Source organism: Toxorhynchites rutilus, chromosome 3, assembly GCF_029784135.1.
Source record: "Toxorhynchites rutilus septentrionalis strain SRP chromosome 3, ASM2978413v1, whole genome shotgun sequence".
Lineage (NCBI taxonomy): Eukaryota > Metazoa > Arthropoda > Insecta > Diptera > Culicidae > Toxorhynchites > Toxorhynchites rutilus.
The window spans coordinates 65465043-65491235 of NC_073746.1; the positions used below are offsets into that span (position 1 = coordinate 65465043).

At 39.4% G+C, this 26193-nt stretch overlaps 1 protein-coding gene across 8 annotated transcripts in view; it reads left to right on the forward strand.

Moving 5' to 3' along the window:
* Window positions 1–16348, forward strand: part of LOC129778512 (uncharacterized) — a 113917-nt gene extending 97569 nt beyond the window's left edge. For all 8 annotated transcript variants that reach the window (XM_055785449.1, XM_055785445.1, XM_055785447.1 and 5 more), the window contains one exon: window positions 10931–16348. In XM_055785449.1, coding sequence (XP_055641424.1) covers window positions 10931–15591 — 4661 coding nt within the window. In that variant the 3' untranslated portion in view covers window positions 15592–16348. The remainder of the gene's footprint in view (window positions 1–10930) is intronic.
* Window positions 16349–26193: the final 9845 nt, after the last annotated feature.

The window sequence follows — 26193 nt, forward strand, 5'->3', positions numbered from 1 at the left end:
ACTATGCCCCCACTTCCCCTATACCGCGGAAAAACGCAAAAAAAACTTATTGTTTGTTCCCAGTACAGGTCGGACTCGATTTTCCGGAGTATTGATTTTTTTTCACTCCGGATAATCGAGTCATAAAAAAAAGAATTTTCTCTCGGTAAACGTAATATAATTATGATTTGCACTTATTTATTAAACGGTTTTATCTAGGTTGACCCGTTTTTATGTTTGTGACAACTTTGTAACTTTGTCTGTAGTGCTGTACCACATTAATAGAAATCCAACCCCCTTCCTGTTGACCGTTTGATCTGAAATTTGGAACACATCTTTATCTCTGGTGTCATTATAAAACTGCGTATTCCATGATCTTGAAAATCCAAGATGGCGGTCGCTACAAAATGGTGGATTATGTACATATTTTCTCGAAATCCCACCAAAAAATGGCGGATTACACATTTTCTCAGAACCCCATCAATATATATGTATCAAATGAAAGGGATTGACTCGTAAAACACAGTTATTTATGAAAAATGCAAATCCAATATGGCCGCCACCACAAAATGGCGCTATATAATATTTTTTCAAAATCTCATCAATATAAGTATCAAAAGAAAGTTCACGACTAGTAGAACATAGCAGATATTGAAAAAAAATCCAATTCCAAGATGGCCGCAGTCCCCAAACAACTAATTACTTGTTAAATGGTTTCATTCAGCTTGACCTGTTTCTATGTATGTTTGAATGTTTGTAGGGTTTGTAGGGTTTTATCCGCCATTTTGTAGTGGCTGCCATCTTAGATTTGCATTTTTCATAAATAACTGTATTCTACTAGTCAAGCCCTTTCATTTGATAGTAATTTTATTACAAAAAATATTAGAACACAGTCGAAACAGTCGCTGAAAATGAGTACATCTGATTTCTGAACCTTAATATCGTTATACCAATCCTTCGGAAAATAATGGTATCTATTAAACAGCGTTCGAAACTATAAATCGCTCCGCTATACGCACCGATCGCAATCACACGCATACGCATTCATCCACTCAGTTGCGTGGGTGGTTGCGATTTGCCAATTGTATGTCCTGTTCTGCTGGATTTTTTTCTCCATTACTTTCGACATAGTGCGTACATAGGGAGGCAACAGGAGAGAGAAAAAAAGTGTGCACCGCCGCAGGAACACTGGGACCATTGCTGTGAGGACACGGCCACATGGAGGCTCTCTTTCACTCGTGCACATAGGTTCCAGATCGAAATAGCCGCAATTCAAGTGAGAAAAACAGGATGAAAAAAAGCATTTCCCCACCAACAAGCGGTCTCCGATGGAAACCATAACCGTGCGAGGGTGGAAAAGCATTCGGCACAATACTGTGCAGCTGGCAAAAAAAACTCTGCGTGGGAAAGTGGGCGGTTTTTTCCGATCCGATGACCCGATATTATTCAACGAATCATTCCCCGGCAGATTCATGCACAATAATATGAGGCATTGGTCTAGCGTGGAGAGCGTGGAGAGCGTGGAGTGGAGAGAAAAATGGCGGCGCCGGGTGTTGTGGGGATGTATTGGGGCTTCCACAAACTAATCAACTGGAGATCCATACTGTATACAACTAATGTGGTCGATCTAACAAACAGGGCGTGTTATTACAACTGGAGCAAAAAAAAGTTGTTTGATTCCATCAAAATTATGTTTCCCTTTCACTCAGTTATCAACTATTTCGATGATCGATTGCATCGTACTTTGTTGATTTGGGGATTTCAACGAAACGAACGCAAGCAATAAAAACATGAATATCACGAAAGCATTAAAAAAGAATAATGCATGGTTATTTTTTTTCTTTAGCAAAAAAAACTGACTCACGTTACATGTCGAAGATTCGATTGGTTATAAGCCTTCTTCTTCTGAAAACAGTAAAATGAATAAACGAAGTCCTCATGACATCGAATATTTTATATCTAAGGAATCTTATCTTATACTGATTTGAACATCAGAAAATAATCTTTTCCATAAATTTAGATGTAGGCTATTCACCGAAAATGAATTGCGAGAATTTTATTACACACCAAAGTGCTACAAAAATCTGCAAAAACGCCACTAGCAAAAAACGGCGGAAAATACGATGGAACTTAAATCTCTTCATCTGCATCTTGTTACCCACATTCGCCGGATGTATACATTCACAATATTCTTGGTCATCGCGGCACAAAAAAAACATTCGACACAGCAACGACTTCTCATCAAGATGAGCAAAGAGAAAATTGAATTTTAAAAATAATACAGAATCAACAACAACAAACACCGGCCAGAAAAAGCAGCAGCAACAACAACAACAACAAAAAACAAATAGCGCAAAGTTGGAAAAGTAAACTTCGGGAATTGCTGACGACTCATCTTCTGGCCATTTCTCTCGGGGAAGAGGAAAAACGGCGAAACAACTCGAAGAAAAATTGCGAAAATTAAAAACAAGTGGAGGGCGAGGGCGAGAGAAAGATAACACAAATAAGCACAGAAGCTTTTTCAATGCTTGTGGGGTGTTAGCTGTAGAAGATAAGTGAGGAAGGGGGTGGTGGTTTGCCGGTCGGTTTGGAGAAGAATGACGAACAGGTATGGCAGGATGGGCGAATATAATCGACAAAAATCCTTAAATTATTTTTCATTCCTTTACTCACTCAACTCTTCGCCGGTTTGTCAGAGGGAGGGATTTTTTGCCAATTCTTTTCGGAAGGCAACTGCCCAGTTGAAAGAAATCGTTGGCATAGTTCTGGCATGCCAGCAGCCTGCTTCAGGTGCTTCCAGCAGAGAGGAATGGGTCAAAGTAAGGAAGTTTTAGTGAGACGTACAGTTCACCCGCCTTACTGTGGCTCGCAAAAATCTACTCGCTGAGGGATGCATTCGTGGGAACAAATCCTGAAACTAAAGTCCATTGAGCAACTAGCCGGAGATCATATTTTATGCTTCTTATTTTTATTCCTGTTAAATTTTCGGATATAACTTCTTCATAAAGGTTTATTTAGTAGAATATCATGTCACAAAATAGTTTCATTCGCTCCCTAAAAAAATCAAAATTGTTGATTCACGAATCGAATTTACTACTGAATGTTTCCTTAGATCTTAGAACCGCTAAATTTTTTCGACTCTCCAGAGATATGTGAGAGCTCAGTTGAAACTATGTATATTAGGGTGGCAATGGATGTATGGAGAAAAAAAAATCATCATCGAATTTCAAAAACCGACCATGTACAATTTGTTTATTGGCCCAAAAAAATGACCTGTACACAATTTCAGCTCAATCGGACATGGTTTAAGGGTGCCTCAAAGCGCTCAAAGTTTTAATGTTTTGATACTCGAAAATCCTCCAAGAGAATGGAAAATTGAAAATAAAATGTCGATGCCAAATGACTTAAAAATGCATAAAACGTCGAGATCTGGTGTCATCTCGAAAAAAAATGTTTGGCCGAAAATCGACCTTTGGAACTGAGAGGCAATGAAAGTATGGAAAAAAAATAATAATTGTCGAATTTAAAGAACCGAACATGTACATTTTTTATTGGCCCAAAAAAAATACCTGTGCAAAATTTCAGCTTAATTGATTTAGGGGTGCCTCAAAGCCCTCAAAGTTTTGAATTTTTGGTCACTCGTCACACTAAGTCCCGACCAAAATTTTTTTTTCGAGATACGAGGTATGGCTATTAAATGACGAGACTGGTTACGAAAAAGGGTTATATTTCCAAAATTACGGTACAACGATAGGCTCCCCTTCAATTTACTCCCCTTGGCTCCTCACACACCTTTCCATACGTTTTTTTCATTGTTCGAAGCAGTACTGAAACTCTTCTTTTATGATGGCGTTCAAAAGCCGCGTCGTTTTTTCTTTCGCCTCTTCCACGGACTGAATTCGGATACCTTTCAACACGGATTTGATCTTGTGGAATAGAAAAAAGTCGCATGGGGCTAGATCTGGCGAGTACGGGGCATGTTCGAGCACTGGAATGTCCTTATCGGCTAAAAATTGCTTCACCGATAGCGCGTTATGGGTAGGTGCGTTGTTGTTCGTTTTTTTCGTCACACATGATTTCTGACGCACACTACAAACCACCACGCAAACTACTATAGTGACAAAAACGTGTTTTCGTACGTTTATAGCAGACACTTCAAGCTACCGAACGCACTATTCGTTTTTTTTCCCCACTTCTAGGGCGCCCTTCGGGCGCGTAATCTCGTTATTTAATAGCCATACCTCTTAACACCAGATCTCGACGTTTTATGCATTTTTAAGTCATTTGGCATCGAAAAAAAATTCAATTTTTCAAATTTCCTTTAGATTTTCGAGGATAAAACAATCGAAACTTTGGGTGCTTTGAGGTACCCCTAAATCACGTCAGATTGAGCTGAAGTTTAGCACAGGTCATTTTTTCGGACCAATTAACGAAATATACATGGTCGGTTTTTTTGAAATTTGACATGACCATTTTCGCTGCCACCATGCCACCCTCTTGTTTGCGCATACGGTCTGACAGAACGAGAATCAATGAAGTGGCTGAATAAAATGACTGTAAAAAATGAATGAAGTTAAAGAAAAAATATTTTTCTGGAGTTTTTCCATTCAATTATATCTTTTTACTAAACACAGAGACACGTACAGTTTGTGAGTTTCGAGTTACGATTTCAGATCGATTTTCGATCAGGACGCAAAAAATGGATCTGTCGCCATTTTGATGAAATAAAAATGTTGGTTCAATTATTGCACTTTGAAGTTTTTAAGGTTTTGAAGGTATTATATTTTGGCCAAACTGTTGGCTAACCTGAACGTCCATTTTGTTCCACCATCTCAGCATCTCTGTCACATCCCATTTCCAGTCTTCTTCAATTTCTGTTTGACACTTGCACAATATTTTTCAATCAAGCGATATCGAGGGAAGTTGGGTGGATTGATGTCTTTTTGAAGAAATCCACCCCGTTGTCTCGATACTTCTGTAGTAGCAGCTTGCCGAATCAGGTCGAAACTTCACAGGTCCAAGTTTTTGCAGGCAGTTCTATTTGTACATTTTGGAATCCATAGTCTTCTTTGTCATGAGAACCTGAGTTATGTTGATTGTTTGGAAGTAGAAATCTTCCCGGAGACTAATTTTTCAAACACAACTTTTTACCCGAATGCTTAATGGCCCTTATGAAATTCCTACGCAGATACTGATCGTCAGTTCCACTCCGGCGTTTGATTTGGGGCTCCCGAATCGTCGTCAATGTTTCTTCATACAGCAATTCCATGCCAAACCGATATACTGGTTCTCATATTTTCGTGAAAAGTGGTAATTTTGTTCTTTACCGCAAAACATTAGACCAGTATTTTTCATTTTTTTTTTCATTAGGGTGGTCCGAAAAATCAACTTTTTCTCCTTTTTTACTAAAAATGACTTCATCTTTATTATGTTTAAATAGTCATCTAACTCAGCATCCTCAAAATAGAGTAATTTTCGATACTCCAACACAAATAACGAAATTCGAATTTTTCACTGTTATTAATTAAAAGTAAGCAACTGAATATAATTTATGGAAGTATAAAGAGCTATAAAACAACATAAAATCGTATCAATCGGTTCTGGTTACATTGGAGTAAGAATCAGAACATAGCATAACTGCATGCTCGAAACAAACATATTTTTTACATTTCAAGCAGTTATTGCGTATTTTTCGGGTCTTTTATCAAAGAGAAGAATGTATAACGACCTTCTAGATAATTACCAGATGATAAAGGTTCTGGAATATAAAGTTTGCATATTTCTAATATTCTTTGTCTCTGTATTCTTGGTAAACTAAGAAGTAATGCATTTTTTAGATGGGGCTTAAAAAGATGATATTAAAGGATTTCTGGGAACTTCCTTTTCTATTTCTTGTTTTCTTGTCGATATTGTCCATTATAAAAAAAAATATCCCCAAAACTGTAACTGTTAAAAATTACCGTGAGCCACCGATTAGTTTATAGTTTACTGTTTACAATTCTTCCACAAGTGAAATTCTTTCACAAGTGTGTATGTGTATGACCATTATAATTAGCGAATAACTATACGAAAGTCACAAATTTATATTTTGCTTTTGAACGTATAAATCTAACGACGAATATATCGACAAATAGTTAATATATGGATCCGATCAATCCAGTTAGAAAAGGGACTGAAATCAAATGAGAATGGTCCGGTAATGATCTTATGCATTATGTTCAATAAATATTCCACGCCACTAACATTGATTTATACATTTTATTGAACAATATTTTAAAATATGAAAAAAGGTTCTTGTCCAAAAAAGTTACACCTATACTCGCGTCGGTGTGTCAGACCGAAAGTGTTAAAAAAGTGGCACACGTCTCCTTTGTACCAACACATGCGATACGCTAAAAGATGACGAACGAGTCGTAGTGTTGATATTTTCTGAGAAATGAATGAATTATTGATCTGACAGACCAATGCGCGAGTATAGGAGTGTTAATGGCTTCAATTCGATATGTCGATCATCTAAATCGGTTTAGTGATTCAAAAGTTATGATTTTTTTTTTAAAAGTTATTTTTTTCCTGTGATGATATTTTACACGTACGTGGGAAAATCCCTCTTTTATATTGGGTTGGGGAAAAAGAAATGTCGTATATTGTCAATATATGGCAACACTTAAACATATTTTGTGTTGTAATTATCGCATCGGGTCATACTATACGGCTATTTAAAGACGACAATCTGTGCTATAAGTGTCGTCTTGACAGTGTTGTGTTTGTCCTTTTCAGTCTCAAGTTATAGCGCGTCAAAGATGGAGTCCACCAAGCAAGATATTCGCCATATTTTATTGGACATAACCAAGATCATTTACCCTACGCGGAACAAAGTATTCGGATTTAATATCTAAAATTTATTTTATTGGCCGATCACGAGGGATATGAATAACGCGTCCGTTTCGTATGAGTGCTGTATTCCAACTTACTTTTGTTTCGATTTTACATTTGAATTATTTCTTGTGTGAGCGGAAGATGCGGAGTAATAATTTTACAATTTACATGGGTAGCGCGATTTTGCTACCACTATCTATGCATGGAAGCACCAATCTACTTATCTTTTATAGCGTTCTCCGACATCGATAATCCTGGGAGTTTACCGATAAAGAATAAAAGTCCTTTCAACTTGGAAACAGGATTGGCTCCTCTGTTACTAGAAAACCAATTATATTCATTCAATCATCATGATTCTTTGACGTTTGACATGCCAGTTCAGTTAGCAAGTGGAATTCGATAACTGGGTTGCCTTTCAAAACATTAAAATATTAAAAATTAAAATTATTATATATTAGGCTGTCGAAAAAGTCCTGCGGTATTTCCGCGAGGTGTCGTTGTAAGCGCTTAGTTCTAGTTGTATTCATTGTATCGAGTCATACTATAGCTTATTGGAAAGGTATAATATAGTCCTTTTTTTTCCAAAATATATATTTTTATAAAGGCTCATATGGCGTTAGCCTCACGGGGCCGGGAGTTCAATACAATTTTTCTTATTATCTATGTTAGTAATATGTAACCGATTACTCGCGGTTGGCTCGAGGTTAGTATTAGAAGTGTTTTCGTAATTGGGATGTTGCTGTCTCCAATGCTCTGTACGTGTGCCCGACACGGGATACTTCCTATTGGGATGCAGCTGACCATTAATCAGCAACGCCCCCCTAGTCTGTATCTCATATCTAGCGTGGTGCGTCTTTCTCGACTCGAGGAATCCAGGATAGAATGGTCTCTTGCCGGCGCAATCATCAGTTCGTGTAGAGTTGTCATGAGCGATACAACCTTTGGCTCTTGTTGAATGATCAGTGGACTGCACAACCTTTGGCCCGTGTGTCTGTAAAGAGTGTGTGTATGTATTGCCGCGACTAAGTAAAAGTTTATCGATCGGATAGGAGGGATATGAAACGGGGACACAACGAAGGAAACATCATTAAACGTTGACATCGGCGTTTCTGAGGAACAGGTATAGATGAAGCAGAAGATCAGGATCATGGCTACCTAAGATATCCCGGACGGGGATATCCGATTGTCTACCTTGTGCTCTTAGTGCTCTAGAGAGCTGAGAGCGAGCAGCATGGAACCGGATACACGACCAGACAACATGCTCGATGTCGTGGTAGCCATCGCCACAATCACAAAGATTGTTTGCTGCGAGCCCAATGCGATAGAGATGCGCGTTTAGGTTGTAGTGATTGGACATAAGCCGAGATATCACGCGAATGAAATCACGACCTACATTCAATCCCTTGAACCATGCACTCGTCGAGACCTTAGGGATAATCGTGTGTAACCAACGACCGAACTCATCTTCACTCCACATGCGCTGCCAACTTACGAGCGTATATTGACGAGGAATGTGGAAAAATTCATTATAAGCAATTTGCCTTTCAAAAAGAGTGCCTTCTAAAGCGCCCACCTTACCTAGTGAGTCCGCTTTCTCATTCCCCGGAATCGAGCAATGAGAGGGAACCCATGCTAAGGTAATCTTGAATAATTTTTCGACCAAAACACTCAATAGTTGTCTTATTCTTGTTAGGAAATAAGATGAGCGTTTATCAACCTTCATTGAGCGGATTGCCTCTAATGAGCTGAGACTGTCTGAAAAAATAAAATAGTGGTCGATGGGCAATGTTTCAATGATCCCCAGTGCGTAGTATATCGCACCCAGTTCAGCAACATACACGGAACAAGGATCTTTGAGTTTGAAAGAAGCACTGGAATTTTCATTGAAGATGCCAAAGCCAGTGGACCCGTTTATGAATGAACCGTCAGTAAAGAACATTTTATCAGATCTAACTATGCCCCCATATTCTGCCGAAAATATCGGCGGAATAGAATCTGAGCGTAGATGATCGGGGATTCCATGGATTTTTTGTCGCATGGACAGATCAAAAATTACAGAGGAATTGCAAAAGTATGGGAAGCAAACTTGGTTGGAGATGCCTGGTGAAGGGTGCACGTCGTGGTTAAGGTACTCATGGTATAAAGACATAAAACTTGACTGAGGAATCAGTTGGAGTAGATTTTCGAAGTTATCAATCACCAATGGATTCATGATCTTGCAACGGATGAGAAATCTGTAGGATAATTCTGTGAACCGAAGAGTAAGCGGGGGTACTCCTGCCAAAACTTCGAGATTCATCGTATGTGTCGAATGCAAACACACCCATAATATAGTCCTTGACAGTGTTTTGTTTGGTTAAGTCGTTCGTGAGTTATAGTGTCGCAAATATGGAGCAAAATAAAGAGAAAATCCGACATATTTTACAGTACTACTATGACAAAGGCAAAAATGCATCTCAAGCTGCCAATAAAATTTGTGCAGTTTATGGACCCGATACAGTTTCCATTTCCACCGCACAACGATGGTTTCAACGTTTTCGTTCTGGTGTAGAGGTCGTCGAAGATGCGCCACGCTCCGGAAGGCCTGTCGTCGAAAATTGCGACAAAATCGCTGAATTAGCCGAGAAAGACCGGCATAGTAGCAGCCGTAGCATCGGCCAAGAGCTGGGGATAAGTCATCAAACCATTATTAACCATTTGAAGAAGCTTGGATTCACAAAGAAGCTCGATGTATGGGTGCCACACACGTTGACGCAAAAAAACATCTTTGACCGTATCGACGCATGTGAATCGCTGCTGAATCGCAACAAAATCGACCCGTTTCTGAAGCGGATGGTGACTGGCGATGAAAAGTGGGTCACTTACGACAACGTGAAGCGCAAACGGTCGTGGTCGAAGCCCGCTGAAGCGACTCAGACGGTGGCCAAGCCCTCATTAACGGCCAGGAAGGTTCTGCTGTGTGTTTGGTGGGATTGTCAAGGAATAATCTATTATGAGCTGCTTCCCTATGGCCAAACGCTCAATTCGGACCTGTACTGCCAACAACTGGACCGCTTGAAGGTAGCACTCATGTAGAAGAGGCCATCTTTGATAAACAGAGGCCGCATTGTCTTCCATCAGGACAACGCCAGGCCACACACTTCTTTGGTGACGCGCCAGAAGCTCCGGGAGCTCGGATGGGAGGTTCTTTTGCATCCGCCGTATAGTCCGGACCTTGCACCAAGTGACTACCACCTGTTTTTGTCCATGGCGAATGAGCTAGGTAGTCAGAAGCTAGCCACAAAAGAGGCCTATGAAAATTGGCTATCCGAGTTTTTTGCCAATAAGGAAGCGAGCTACTATAACAGGGGTATTATGAAGTTGGCATCTCGTGGGGAACAAGTCATCGAACAAAACGGCGCATATTTGACTTAAAACATATGATTGTAACTAATTTTATGAACAAATGAAAATTCAAAAAAAATACCCCAGGAGTTTTTTGACAGCCTGATACAATTTTCACCACTTTTGTGATGGAAAGATACAAAAAGAAATTATAAAATTATCCAAAATAGATAGAAATTATCCAAATTGCAAATGGATAAATATGGCCAATTTCAGATGGACGCGTGGCAACGCTCGCACTGAATACAACTAGTTCAGTATAATTTTCGACACAACACTATGTAAACATCTTTATAATTCAAATGGATCACTCATGCGCGTTTTACCCTTGTTGATGACACACAAAAATATACCACTCGTTGTATTTATCTGTTTTCAAAAATCTGCATTTCCCGCTTGTACACCAGGTACGAATAGAGAAAATAATAATACTTTTTGCTGTTAATTGTTGTTAATTTGCATGGTGCACATTCACCGTTAACATCTCGGAATAATATCAAAAATAATGTCGAAAATGATGTGTGGTATCACACTTCCCTTTTTGTACGGTATTTCTATGCTGAGAAATGTCCTACTTTTTGTGACCAAATTATAACTGAAACAGATTTTAGCTATAATTTTTCACATTCAAACTCTATAACATCATAAATGCATAAAATTCAACTAATTTCAATTTTTGTTTTGTTCACAGGAATCTTCCTACACATCTGGAAAAACCCACCGCATTATGAGATCTATAAAATGCTGATCGACAAACGTCAACTGCTCATCTATTTGGACGCAATCGCCAGCGAATTGAAAAAAGTGATTGCACTTCCATGCTACAACTTGGCATCTACCTCGAGCTCACTCATTTCGTCTGGCTCGCCAGAGTTACCAGCTTTCTCGCCCAGTGGACCATCAACCTCGGCCTCCATCAAGTGGTCCTCGGAGCTCAATCGGGATCTTCTGTTCTGTTACTACGTGGTCACCAACGGTGGTCAAAGCACGATCGGCTACCGAAAACGACTTCGCCATCTGTGGTGTGCCCGACACGTCCCCACGGGACATGAGAACGAGCAGCGACTTGCCGGGCAGTTGCGTCGCATCCAACGTAACCACTTACTCTCGGAAGACGCTCGCCGGCAGCTGCGGCTGGAGGCTAGTGAGTACGACTTCGACTATCACTGTTCACGCGCCCGACCACTTAGAATATCGGACAGAAATAGGAAAGTGTTTCGAAAATTAGCAAAAACCTACACCAGAATGAAGGAACTTCATTCGGTTAACCGTGCTCTGAGTTATGTCAACTCGGCTGTCGACATGAAGTTCAGTGCCAGCAGGGAGATTGATGTGCTCACGATGAAAAGAGTTGCCCAGGTTCTGGCGGAAACTATTAGAAATAGGAAGGATACACCTAACATTGGCAAACATTTGTCTAGTTTCCTGAATGTTTTAGTTCCGAAGCATTTTCTAAACGACACCAAGATACGGCACTATTTGTCCCACTGTCGTAGAGATTACTTCTCGCTGTTGGATGTGGCGGACGAAGAAATCGACTACCACGAATTGCACCGTAATCTGAAAATTTTGAAAAACCTCTTACTGTATGTACAAAATCTAGACTATATACTCGCGATAAAAACGTTGATGAACCGTGTGTACAATAGTAAGTGTATAGAAGAAGTCAAATCGTATTACGCGTACATTTTCCGTAACAATTCTACGGATTTTCTGAAAGATTTGGAGTTTGCCCCGTTCCTCTTGCTGCAGATTAACTCTATTCTAGATGGTATCATACAAGAGCATCACAGTTCTGGACATAAACCGTGCGATCGTTTGGAGAAGATCAAGTTGAGAGTCTGCAAAGAGATTGATAGTTACAAGAACTTACATCAACAATACAGCAACACAATCCTCATGATCGACTGCATGATGTCGAAAATAAAGTCCAATCAGAGTCACGACAAAATACGGCATCTGTTCCGATCGCATCTGCGCGTGTTCCGGTGTGACAAAAACATCCACCAACAGTTTCTAGTTCAACTCAAGCTACAACTTCTGACCTACCTCTACGAGGACATCAGTGCGATATCCGAGCCACATGTGCAACCCAGAATTGTTCATCACCTCAGCCGACTTCTCTACGCCATAGATAACTACAAACTTGTCGGTCAGCACAATCCAAAGTCTGACGAAGCATTGGCAAGAAACGTCACGTTCTGCACTCCAGATTACCCCGCGAATATGATCTCACGGCTGGAGAAACGAACCGGTAGATCATTCGCATTCATTTCCCAAGATCCGTTTCTACAAAAAATTAGAGATCACCCTGACAAACGGTATGATTTTCTGCGGCAATGTTTCCATCGGCATAAAATCTCGATCAACGGCAGCATCTTCCGGGAACTCGAGCGAGATGACGAAAAGCACGTGGAGGACAGGATCTGTCAGCTGCAGAGGCTGTTCCTAGATCAAAACATGAATATGCGATCGTTCGATCGAATCGAAGAGATCGCCTTCGAGATGCTAATTCTGGAAACGACCTGGGCTTTATCGCCCAAACTGCTGGATAATGCCGAGAGCCTCTCGAACTACGTTCCCGTGCTGACGGGAAGAAACCTAAGGAACTATCTGGCCCATGGAAGCATAACGTACGAGGTGCTAGTGTCGAACATTACCCCCAAAACATTCCTTCAGAATGCGCTCAGTATAATGAAGCTGTCCAAAAACATCATTTCGGAAATCTACGAGCGACATAGTTGGGACTTTGCGGATCGCCTGGCGTGTCTCAATTTTCAGAACAGTATTTTTCAGGGATTTCAGTTTCAAAACTGCCAGGAAATCCAGGGTACCATAAAGCGAGACCGATATTTGGTCGGGAAGGATCACCTGAACCATGGAATCGTGGATCGACTAATACAAACGCGAAGCTGTCTACTGCTTGGACACTTACTTGATCTGGGAAAGGTTGACGAGCTGCTTCGAACCCTGTCATACCTTATGGAAGATATCAACATCGTTCCTTGCGAGGGAAAGTTCCATAATCTATTGACGGATGTCGAAGCAAGAATCCATTTCTGCTACAATCTCGCGATGCTTAGCAACGAAGAAGATATACTGATCAGAATAGTTGCCGATTTTGGTTACGATCAGATCGATACAATCCCAATGATCTTCAATTTCGATCAGTTGTACACCAGCTTCCTGGAGAACTATCCCGACTACGACGTCAACAGCGAATCGAACGCAGAGATCCTTCATTACGCGGTGTTATCGGGGAATGTTGAGCTCCTGAACCTACTGCTGGACCAATGTAACGATCTGAACTTACGCGATATCTACAAACACACACCGCTGGATGTGGCCTGCAAATTGAGCAACATCGATATGATCAAAACGTTGACAAACGCTGGGGCCAAGTGGTTCTCGAACAACCTGAGCCAGTACCTGTGGTTGTTTCTGAACAACGACCATGAGGCGATAATATTTCTGAAAAACAACGATCTAGTGGGAGACAAGATAGCCCAAAGCTGCATCAACGCGTTCCTACAATACTGCGAAGACGACAAGGAAGAAATAGTGGAGCTCATGCTCAGCTACGTGGATTATACGGATCTGTATTCGGTAGCGGCACGCTTCCGGAGGGTGAACGTTATCAAGTATATGATCGCCACCGACGATGGGCTTGAGATAAACATAAATCGTAAGGATATCAGTGGTCAAACAGCTCTTCATATATCTAGTGGAAAAGGTTTCCGAGAAATCGTTCGGTTGTTGTTGAACCACTTCGGAGATCCAAATACACAGGATTTCGCAGGTAACACAGCCCTTCATCTAGCTGTTGAATTTGGTGACACCAAAACTGTGAGTATGTTACTGACTCACCGTGCAAGCGTGATTATACAGAATCAGCTTAATCAAACGCCTTTGGATCTAGCACTGAGATATGGAAGTCTTAGAATGAGCAAGATCCTACTCAAGCACATTCAACATACCCAAACAGTTCAGATACCCGAAACACTTCATTCGGTGGAAATCCTCTACCAGCTTCAAACCGCAAACATTCAGTACAAGGTGGAAACAATTCCTGGGAACAAATATTGTGACTTCTTGACTCCATTACACTATGCCAAAGACGAGGGAAGAATACGAATTCTTTTGCAATGCTTTGACGTTAACGTTCAAAGTCCCAAATTTTGCGACACACCTCTCCATGTGGCGTGTTTGACAAACCACACGGGTGCCGCTCGTATCCTTCTCAAACAAGGCGCCGATCCTAGTCTGATGAATTCCGATAACTTATCTCCGCTTCATTTGGCCGTTATCAATAGGAGCGTAGAAATGGTTCGGATCATAACATCTACTAGACATCGAATGAATACCGATGCCATCAACTCCGCCCTGACGATAGCAACACGCAAGGGTCACCTCGAAATAGTTCGTATTCTTCTGGATCACGGGGCAGATATTTCGATATTTCTAACCGCGGCCAAATCGACGCCACAAAATTTACTTCTCCCGGCAGCGCGGGAAGGTTATATCCGAATCCTGCAATATCTGCTACAGGAACAAATTTTCGACGTAAACGGCGAAGATCCGGCTGGATCGACGCCACTTTTCCTGGCAGCCGTACACGCAAACATCCGTGTCATTGAAACTCTTGTGGAGTACGGTGCCGACATAGAACACACGAATAAATTGGGTCACAATGTTGTCTCTACGGCGGCCATGCACGATCGTTTGGATATCGTGAAGTATTTCATCAATAACTATCCGCAGACGTCGCGGTTCATCTCGACAGCCTATGCAGGTAAAAACACCGTGCTCCACATAGCGGTGTTGAAAGGATCCTTAGAAATGGTGAAATATTTTCTCGACCTCCACAACGCCAACGCCATGCTGTCCAATTGCCTCAACGAACAAAACCTTGAAGGCTTCACGGCGCTCCACATCTGCGCCCAAACCGGGAACGAACGGATATTCACTCTACTGCTGGGTAGCGGCGCGGATCCGTCGATCCCGCTTTTCAACGAACAAGCCATCCTGCATACCGCAATTCTGAATGGTAATTTGAACATCGTACGGGTCCTTCTGGCGCAACCGTCAATGGTTGATGTGAACGCCTGCGACAGCGAGCACCGATCGATTCTTCATTACGCTGTGTTCTCACGAAGCGTAGCAGTGGTGAAGGAAGTTCTGAGGGTTCGGGGACTGCAGATCAATCGGCAAGATCGTCAGGGTGACAGTGCGCTGCACTTGGCGGCCGAGAATCAGTTCGTCGATATCTACAATTTGTTGCAGAAACACGTTGACAATAAGCTTACGAATGGGTGCGGTAAACGTGCAATCGACATTCTGCTGAAGAAATGAGCTAGGAAATTGTAAAAAAGAATTGAATCTTTGTTTTCAAAACAGCGAGACGAAATTTAGCGAGTCCGCAAATATTTGAGTTTTTCACGTTATCGAATAGCCAAGTTTCCCCCTAACAGTGTAACTAGTGTAGTTTTGTGTATAGATGTAGAATTCGAAATTAGTTGTAGAATATAATCTCACATAGTTGAAGGCTCTATCCAATGAAATCGGCAACTGAGGCGTTAGTGAACATATATTTTTGATTATGATACCCATAAGTTCGACACTAACTAAATCATACATAGATTTGAAATCCGAGAATAGTTTCTGTTACAATCTTTAGACCGAAAATTATTATTTTATATGTTCTGTGGCAATGGTTTGATTGAATACTACAAATGAATACTCTTTTCTGTTAGGTTATAGTAAATCAATTTTCGAAAAATTTACATGATTAACGTAGCAGGTCTATGCTCAATCCCTGCCAAATAAAGAGAGCTCTTTAAACACGTTGTTTTCGGAAAGGAAGTGACACTGTAACTCCGGCCCAAGTGTTATTGATAAGTTTGAAAGCCAGAGTTTATTTCAACTCGCCGTCCGTCGGTGGACGTCGAAATCATAAAACATCAACGGAACGATTGGTTTGACGTTCATGCAAGACAAATATTATTGCGTTTGTTTCAAATATATATATATATATATATATATATATATATATATATATATATATATATATATATATATATATATATATATATATATATATATATATATATATATACATCATTACTATAATGGATTTTCAGGTGGAATGAACACAGTTCAAATTCAAAATGCACGATTCCTGCATGTGAGAACTACCTTGGAAAGCCCGGAAGTAAAATATAGGTGATTTGTTTTTGAGTTTTAGGTTACATTAGCATCATTTTCTTAGCTCAAAAACAAAATCCAGATGTCTCACCGATCGTTTACGTTTTGCGTTAGGTAGTTCGGTAGTATATATATATATATATATATATATATATATATATATATATATATATATATATATATATATATATATATACTACCGAACTACCTAACGCAAAACGTAAACGATCGGTGAGATATATATATATATATATATATATATATATATATATATATATATATATATATATATATATATATATATATATATATATATATATATATATATATATATATATATACTACCGAACTACCTAACGCAAAACGTAAACGATCGGTGAGACATCTGGATTTTGTTTTTGAACTAAGAAAATGATGCTAATGTAACCTAAAACTCAAAAACAAATCACCTATATTTTACTTCCGGGCTTTCCAAGGTAGTTCTCACATGCAGGAATCGTGCATTTTGAATTTGAACTGTGTTCATTCCACCTGAAAATCCATTATAGTAATGATGCTTCCCAAAATTGTGCTATGAAGCCCAATATGGTCAATTTGAATTTAACGTTTGCATTAAAAAAAAGGACTTTTTTCGGATGTTGATAAAAAAACTAAGACAGATAATTGAGTTTGATAAATTTCCTATGGAAGGTAATTATATTGGCTCACTTGCAAAACAAAATCTACTCCCTTGAGAGCGGCCTTCCGGCAGTTAACCGGAACATTCGCCATGGCGGACGAAAACATGCGTGTAGGCATGTTTTTGAGTTCTTTCTTCGTTTTATTTATCAATTCCTTCTCAGTTTTCGCGATTGTCAGCCGATTCTTGTCGCTCAGGGTTGTCCAATAGGGCCAAGATGTGGTAGATGCCGGAACGGGCGTATCCGGCGTCCACAATGTCCGATGTCCGTTTTGACGCGGCGGGGTACCGTTCTTTGAATGCGCACACTTCTGAATGGAGTAGCTTCATTTTTTTTCGCTAACATGGTTAGCGTTCGACGGATAGAGCTATAAATTTTACTACGTCTACGAACTACGTCTTTCTTTAAGGGTGCCAAATCAGAAAACAGGTCACGTTTTTATGAAATAAAGTTAACGTTAATGACTATTTTTGCCACGAACGGATTTCGGCTATTTACATACCAAACGAATCGGAAAATCCCTAAGATTTGTTTGATATGCTGTACATTACAATCCCATGATGTGTAAATGGTTAAAAATCATGAGAACTATAAGCGTTTCCATTTTCCCATACATTTGTTTTGTCCATTTGTGTGCTTTCCCGATCAGAGCTGTCAATAACGAGCAACTTATCGACGAGCAACGAAGGTGAAATCGTAAGACTTGCAATCTCCGTGAACAAAGGAAAAGAAGAAGAACGAAGGAGAATATTTGCCTAGAGTATAAACAGTGGATCTTTCTAACCAACTTTCATTCTTCGCCAACTGTCATTGTTCGTGAGAACACCGACTGAACAACATTGTTGCTAGGCGAGCTGGACGGTGAGGGATCGAATGCCTTTCTCAAGGCAATGGGGAAGGAGGAGTAATACGAGGAAAAAGTAAAGTTTTCCCAGTACCTTTTTGCAGGTTAGAGACGAATGAACTGAAGAAGTTTAAAGTCTCACATGTCTTAGTTTCGGATTGAGCTGTGGACGCGACCAAATTACTAACTCGCTGATGTCTCTAGCATTGCAATCATTGCATCAAACTGACGCCATTACATTAAGGTTCTGAGCTACACAATTGTGTGGGGAATCATCAAGCTAGGCTATCGTCAGCTCACCAAGAAAATAAATGTTCTGGAATTTTGTCTGTGATTTGGTTTCGCATGACGGTAGCAAAACTCTTTTCACAAAGGATGACAGCTAAGCTGATCTTGACCAGCAATATTAACAGAAAGGGCTTCTGTTGAGAAGAGCGCAAAACGGAGATAAGTGTGTGTATATTTAATTGCTTCAAGCCATCGATATATGGATATTTGTGTGCGTACGTGCGTGCGTTTTAACGTATTTCCCTATTGCGGGTGAACATGTCGATCCGAACGTGGCGACAAAAAGGGGAGATAGCGGCAGGGAAATATTTGCGCTAGGGTACTAGTAATGAATCTCTGCTGAGGCAGGTTTGTTTTCCGTCATCATAAAGGTTTCGTTGGTGCCTTTGACATTGCATCAATGCATTGAACTGACGCTATGGTGAAGCAGGTGTTAAGGTTGTGCACCAAAAAATTATTTGGGGAATACCAAGTTATTCAATAAGTTATAATAAGTTATTAATTTATTTGGGTTCGCGTGCCAGTTGCAAAAATTCCTTCAACTAGGATTGCATTTGCGCTAATCATGTTCATAATGAAGCAGTGCTACTCTATTCGAGGTTGTTGAGATTAACAGAAAGAGTTTATTTCGTTTATTCGCAGTTATAAACAAGCGACTTGAATTAAACTACAGCGTAGTTCTACATCAACAATGCGGTCGTGTCTTGGACACAACATCCTATAATTTTTTCTGCTACCTCATGAAGGTAAACCCATAAAAAATTGGCAATTTTTGTACATTTTTTTAATGCAAACGTTACTCTCTCACTCCGATAACAAATTTCTCCGCTCTGTCTGCGTGGCTGATCCACATTGAGAAGCCGCTATGCCTGATAATATAAATACATAATGTATTTGTCTGCCCGTGCCGGTACGTGCCGTTTACGTCACGAGCTGGATAATATAAAACGGCCTTTAGCAGGCCCGAATATAGCTACTATCTGCTATCTCTGATATCTACTTAAAACTATACCTATTTGTAACTAGCTTAAGTCGGCTAAACACCGGAACAAAAAAGCAACTAGCAAGCAGCAATTCGCAATATACAACAGGCAACATATTTTGTTGTACTTCGCATACCAAAACAATACAAACGCCTGACATTATGCAAACAATCTGCTTAATGAACGAAACTTGATAAATTATGGGCGATATAGTTGCTTTTCAACCGACACATCGTGTTGCTAGCGATATATTTTGCTCAACAATAGCCATATCGTATTGCGTCGGTGTGCGAGATCAACAAAAATGTATTGGAAACCCCCATTGGCAATTATATTGCTTATTACATCTTACTAACTGCTAGTCGTCCGGTGTGCGAGCCGCCTAAAAGAGCAGTCAAGTTTGCCTTTCTCAAACATGCACGAGATAAGTGAAAGTCATACTAGTAGCAATAAATTCACGAGACATACTGAGTACGGGGCGTTGTAAACGTAATTTGCAAGGATCGTCAACATTTATCTTTCCATCCGGCATATATAATCTATGGCACTTTCATCGAAATGTCTCAAATATAATTTGGAACAACATCCTGTCATCTTTCGAGTTGTTCCTGTTGAATTTTTAAAACGGGAATGTCATCGCTTTCTTGGACTTGGACTTTCTTGGAGGACACGTCATATTCGTTGATAGAAAACAACGCTGCAGATCACATGAATCCTAGCGGTGTCCGGAAAATAGCAGTCTTCCATTGTCGGCTGGCATTTATAGACTGGAACGAGATTCAAACGTTATCGATGTATCGGTTTCTGCAAATAGGATTCATGGAGAAACTCCTTCTGGGTAACTTCCGCCGCAGCAGCTGCAGTTGCCGGAATAGGAGGTACTTCGTGGTCTGTCTAGACATCAACAGGTTTTGTTGCCATCACTAATCTTTAAAACTAACAGACGAGGACCCGCAAGAACTTCTTTGAAGACATTTCACTTTGGAAGAGCTCATTATGGCCCACCTGTCATGGTGCTTCCACAATTTAACGAGGTCCGCAGAGCCAAGCAGCTACTTAAAAACAACCATCCGAGTCGACGACCGCTTCGGGGCAGAGCTTTTTATGAAAAAACGCAACCCGCAATTACCAGACAGCTTCCCGACAGTGCCAAGGCGCATGAAAAGTCTGGAGCAAAAATTTTCAAAAATAACAGGTCACCAACATGTACATGTGAAAAATCAAATTAACAACATATCCTGAGTTCCTAGATTCCACATTCACGGTAGATGGGACCATACAGCGGGCACGCGAGATTGGATTCATCCACTCTAGGGCGAGTGGTTCACGTGTCTAAAATGGGTTTTGAGCTACCCAGAGTTCCTACAACACATCGGAGAGCAAGCGAAACGTCAAATGGTCTTCTTTCGTTGTAATAAGACCGGCGGCATGGGAAGAGTTCTGGGAAAAGGTAAGAGACATTTACCAGCGTATTCTACACAATCTACATTTATCACGAAGTTAAAAGAGATTCGTAGAACATCAAACCTATCAAGGACTCTCTGAGCAACTGCTTCTAATAACATCAATTTTTTCGTGCATGGATATAACAATCCCAGAGGCTTCATTTTCAGAAGCTCCTGAATCTCATCAAATTTATCGCTATCGGGAATAAAACTTAGGTTGCAATAAATGTCATGATACATCTGTTTAATTCCATCTGGGGTGGCATTGAGTAGGGTTAAAGGTTTTTCGTTTGTCCGATTTTGGGTGTTTGTATGCAACTAGTAAATGTAAATCGATTTTTCATAATTAAAATCACATATAATCAAGACGAGTTTGGGTTTGTTGAAAAGCCCCAAGTCTCTAGTTGCTAATATTTTCATAAGGCGTTCAAATTATCCAATTTTTTATGTTTTTAAACGATTTTCTTCAAAGCGCAGTTATGATCATGGTTTGTCCGAAAAATTATCATGGTTTGTCCGGTTTTAGAAATCACTATTTTTGAATGAAGAAATTCGAATTTTTAAGTGGATGTTGCAGACAGACAGACAAACGATGAGAGAGAGCGAAAATAATACTCTCGCGAGTGATAAACTTCTACCCTTCGTATATTACAAACCTGTCCGTATTCCCCCCACTATATGGTCCATATTACCCATCGAAGAAAAATGTTCAACTTTTCGGTCTGTTTTAATTTCAGTAAAAAGTAAAAGTAAAGTAAAAATCAAAATTGAATAGTTTTTTTGAAAACAATCATCGACCAATCGAAAAAGAGTATATTGCAAGAAACTGCATTTATGTTTTGGGAAACATGAGTTTTCAAAGATACTATTGCAGTTCTTCTTAACATGTCCATTAGGGTGCCAATGAAAATGGTCATCTCTCATTTGATCATTTGGTCATTTCTAATTTGGCATCAAACAAATTTTTTTGAAACCGATTTCCGGTGATTTTTCGTTTTTCAAAAAACTCAAATTTCATCGTCTGTGACACTAAAAACAGAAGTTCAAATGAGCTAATATTTTGCATTGGGTATATAATTGTGCAAATGAACATTTCGCAAAAGGTTCCGAATGAAAAATCCCTGAGTTTGAACTCACGATCGATCGCTTAGTAAGCGAACGCGTAACCAAGTGGCTACGAAGACCCCCATTTTATTGTTAATTAGAACCATATGTTTCGTCTCGTATTCCGAAAAAAGTCCCAGAGTATCGATTTTTGACAAAAAAAATAATAATTTCAACTTGACACTAGATCTCGACGTTTCATGCAATTTTATGACATTTGGCATCAAAGTTTTTTTTCGAAAACCTAATTTCTTTTACTCCCCCATTGGGTCATTTTTTGTTTTTCAAAAAACTCAAACTTTGACCGGTTTGCGCCACTCTCCCTTCAGTCCGATTGAGCTGATATTATGAATAGGGTGTTTTTTCGATGTGGTGAACATCTTGTATAGGATAACTTTTTGATATTTTAGGGTCGATTTTTTCCCATACATTAATTGGTACCCTAATGTCCGTACTACAGGTACTACGGCTTGGGGATGTGGAATTTGGCTGTAGACCAGAACCATAAGCTACCGGACAAATTGAACAAACACATTACACCATGGTTTTATACCACCTTGTGAGGCATCCGGGGATGGCGCTAATTTTGAGATAGGGTAAACGGAAAATTGACAAAAAAATACCGGCGAGTCAAACGATGTCATGAAATCGCGCTGACATCGGTAAGACATACTGATGGAAAATCATCGACGCAAAAAAAGAAAACATCACCTGGACCTTACCGACATGACTCATCGTAGATCAGGATCAGAATTAACAACGTTCCTATCCGACGAAAGACGAGCTCAAAAAGTCCCAATTCAAAAATGTTCCGACCCTAATTTAACATTGAACTTTCTGTCTATACATTTCTTAGATTGTTTCATCGTGTGAAAAAAAGTACACGTAAAGTACACAATGGTACATTACTGTTAGAATAGAAGTCTGGTTTTCTCCAAAACTAATTCGTTATCCAATCTTCGAAAAGCCAACGAAAACTACAGCGACCACAGAACTTCTGCAGATCAGCACTATGTGGGCGTGTTGATATACAATTTCACTGGTTATGCCGTGGCCTAATTTCGTTATTCCAAAAAGACATGTACAGAATCGGCAATAAATTGATCAAAAGATGTATTTGGGACTACCAATGTAATTTAAAATACATCTTTCAGTCAATTAATTGCCAATTTATTAATACCTTTCATTCTGCAGAAACTGTTACCAAAAAAAACCTACAAACATTTCTTGAACCAAAACGAATAGATAAAAAAAGAGTGCAATTCTGACAACTGTTGTTTCGTTATAAAAAAGGTAATATGTAGTATTTGAAAATCATAGAAAATTGTCATACAAACAAATTAGTTAGGAATAAATAAATGATCCCATATTCGTGAGGTTATGTTTAGTGTATAACATATCTGTTGAAACCGTTTTCACATTGTATCACAATTATCTAGATTTTGGCGATGATTGAAACTGTTTGTGCATTTATTTCGAATTCAATGATTCGGAATTATTAGTAATTTTTAAGACATATTGGTTTGGTTATCAGTTACTACTTTGTTATAGACCTTTGTTTGTTTTCTCACCAGAATATGGGCATTTTGATTTTCACAGATTCAAACTAACTCCAACCAGTTGTCGATCAGATTTAACAAATGCGATATGCACCATTTCACAGTGCAGTCAACAGTGCGGAACAAATTCTAATACTGTTTTCCCTGCTTCCACTCGCCGGAAACTGTTCTGCTGCGAACACTATGTTACATGTAGAAATTCACATTATCCAAAAGTAGTTAAATCTATGACTAAATAATTGACTGTTTTGTAAAACGTGGCTAAACATTGTAATTATAATTATCACAGTGCAAAAAAAAACAAGTTACCATCACAAAATATTTTGAAGGAAAACAAAGATGGACTTCAAAATGTAAAGTGCACTTTACTTCACTAGCGCAAAAACTTCGAAAGGCAAAACAGTAATAAACTAACCCAAAAAATACACCCACAAACAATCCTTCAAAAGCCGGGAAGGAGCGACATCTGCCACTCGATAAGGCGCAATAGATAATAAGACAAACAATAGATTCGTATGTGCACTTCAAAACGGTACACTCATACGAATATAACTGGATAACATTTCAACAGCAATCAAACCAATTTATAAACAGGCGTACACAAAACCATTGGAAAATCGTGCAACACTTCGGTTTTTGACTGCTCTTTGTTCGAAATTTCCAATAGATGAACGTTGTAATAACATATGATACAATAGCAGAACAAATTATTGATTTACAAAGTATAACATTTTAGTTCCACAAACTACAATAACCAAATATGTATAATCGAAGGATTTATATATACCAATAAAACAACCACAATAACCATAAATATTGAGTGGCAGATGCCGACAGCTGCTGACCGTATGACAAAACACGAATCACAATCAAATCCAGCCACAGAAAATCGTTCAAATTAAACTGGATGAAATCGTAAAACATTGCATACATAAACAAAGAAAAACCAACAATTTCAATCGATTGTTTGAGAAAATCCATAAACTAGTCGTATGTGTAAGATATATGTGGATGAAAATAGAGTTAATGTTTGCTAGGATATTGAAATCCTCGCCCGTGCGAGTTCACTAAAGAAACAATGATGTCTGAATGAAATTACCACACATACACAAAATTATCACACAAACAAAACTATAAAAATACTTGAGCGTGCAAAAATAACAAACAAAATTCTATCGAATCCACTTACCAAAGATGCCAGAGGTACGAAAATCGCTATAATCAATGAAATGATATTACAGTTGCAAAGCAACTGCAAAGTTGATTTGAAATCACTAATTATGGAAAATTATTATTAAACTAAATGGTTGAAAAGAGAAATTTTTGAAGCAAAATTGTATAATTTCCGAACTGGAAAAAAAAAACCATAGAACCCAATCAATCAATTCCACACACTTGTTACACACGTTTTTGTTACAAATGCATTCTTACATACCCCAATGACAAAGAGATAAATTGATAAATTGAAAATCTCAAGGACAAATTTAATCATGAACAAACAAAGAACAAAAAAACGATCGTGTCTAGGAACCAAAAAGTGTAACATTACTATATTGGAATCTCTGAAACGTTTTAAAAAGTAAAAATTAAATTTTCATTTTTATCTTGAAATAAGTATTAAATAAACTCTTTTTGTTTTATTTTTACAGAATATCACAGTTCAAAAATATCTACCGGATGAATGAAAAAGTTGCCGAGAATTATTCTTCATCCTGTAAAAAAAAAACTAGAACGTTTTGAGGAGACGTTGTCCCGCCGCGTATTCTGATCATGCACCTCATGCTTTATGTCGTATAATATGGAGCCTATGACGCGCAAGATTCCGAACTACATTTCACCTCACAAGCGAACGTTGCTTTACCTCGGATTCACCCCAAGTCGCTCATCATACAAGCGCCCGGATGACGGTCTGACGAGACGTCGCTTCGCCGCGTATTCTGATCATGTACCTCTCACTCGAACCCTGGAATCCCTTGCCCATATATGGTGTATCTAAACTCTCCACATATCAGTACCTCTTAAACAAGGGTTAGCCATCGCAGCACAAAGAGCTAAGACCTCTTCTAATACTTGGTTGTGGCTTTTGTGTTACTTTTTGTGTATCTATATCTTCTGATCAAAGGTATCAGTGACTGTCTTGAATGAACCCTAATGTCATCGCAGACCTGTTCAACATTTTCCTTGACACGTGGACGGCAAGTCCCAGTAACTCCTATCTTTTCGAAACCTATGATAGATTTTCCACCCTAGCAGTGACAATTATGTTTAATACAGTGACAATATGTTTAATATAAAACCCTGGCACTCAACGTGTTCATAAATGTTCATAAATAATGTTCGTTCCTATGTTCTGGGTTCTTCGAAACTTTCATCTAACGCAAATCCTAAGGGAAAATCATGTGTTTGGTTTCTTCGTAAAGGTTGGCAAACTTACGTATTATGACGACCCCGAGTCGGGATGAATCTCCGATGCCGTCGCAGAGTGCTTGCAGCACGACATCGATATCATACGTCGTTGCAAACAGCAGTCCAAAAACGTTTGGTGCACAGAATACACCTCCACACACCGATATCAAACTCCCTCGAATGCATATGCCTACGTTTGGAGGCATTCTCGAATGGCCTTCATTTTTCGACCTTTTTGCGGGATAGCCAGAAACTTAATTTCCTCAAGACAAATCTTGTCGGAGAAGCCGCAACTCTGATATCACACCTTCGTATAGAGGACGCGTACTACGCTCCTGCTCTTGCTAAATTGAAGAATATATATGACAAACCGCTCCAAATTGCCGCCCGACAAATTCATCAATTCTTGAGACAACCGTCATTAAAGTTCCCATCAACTGC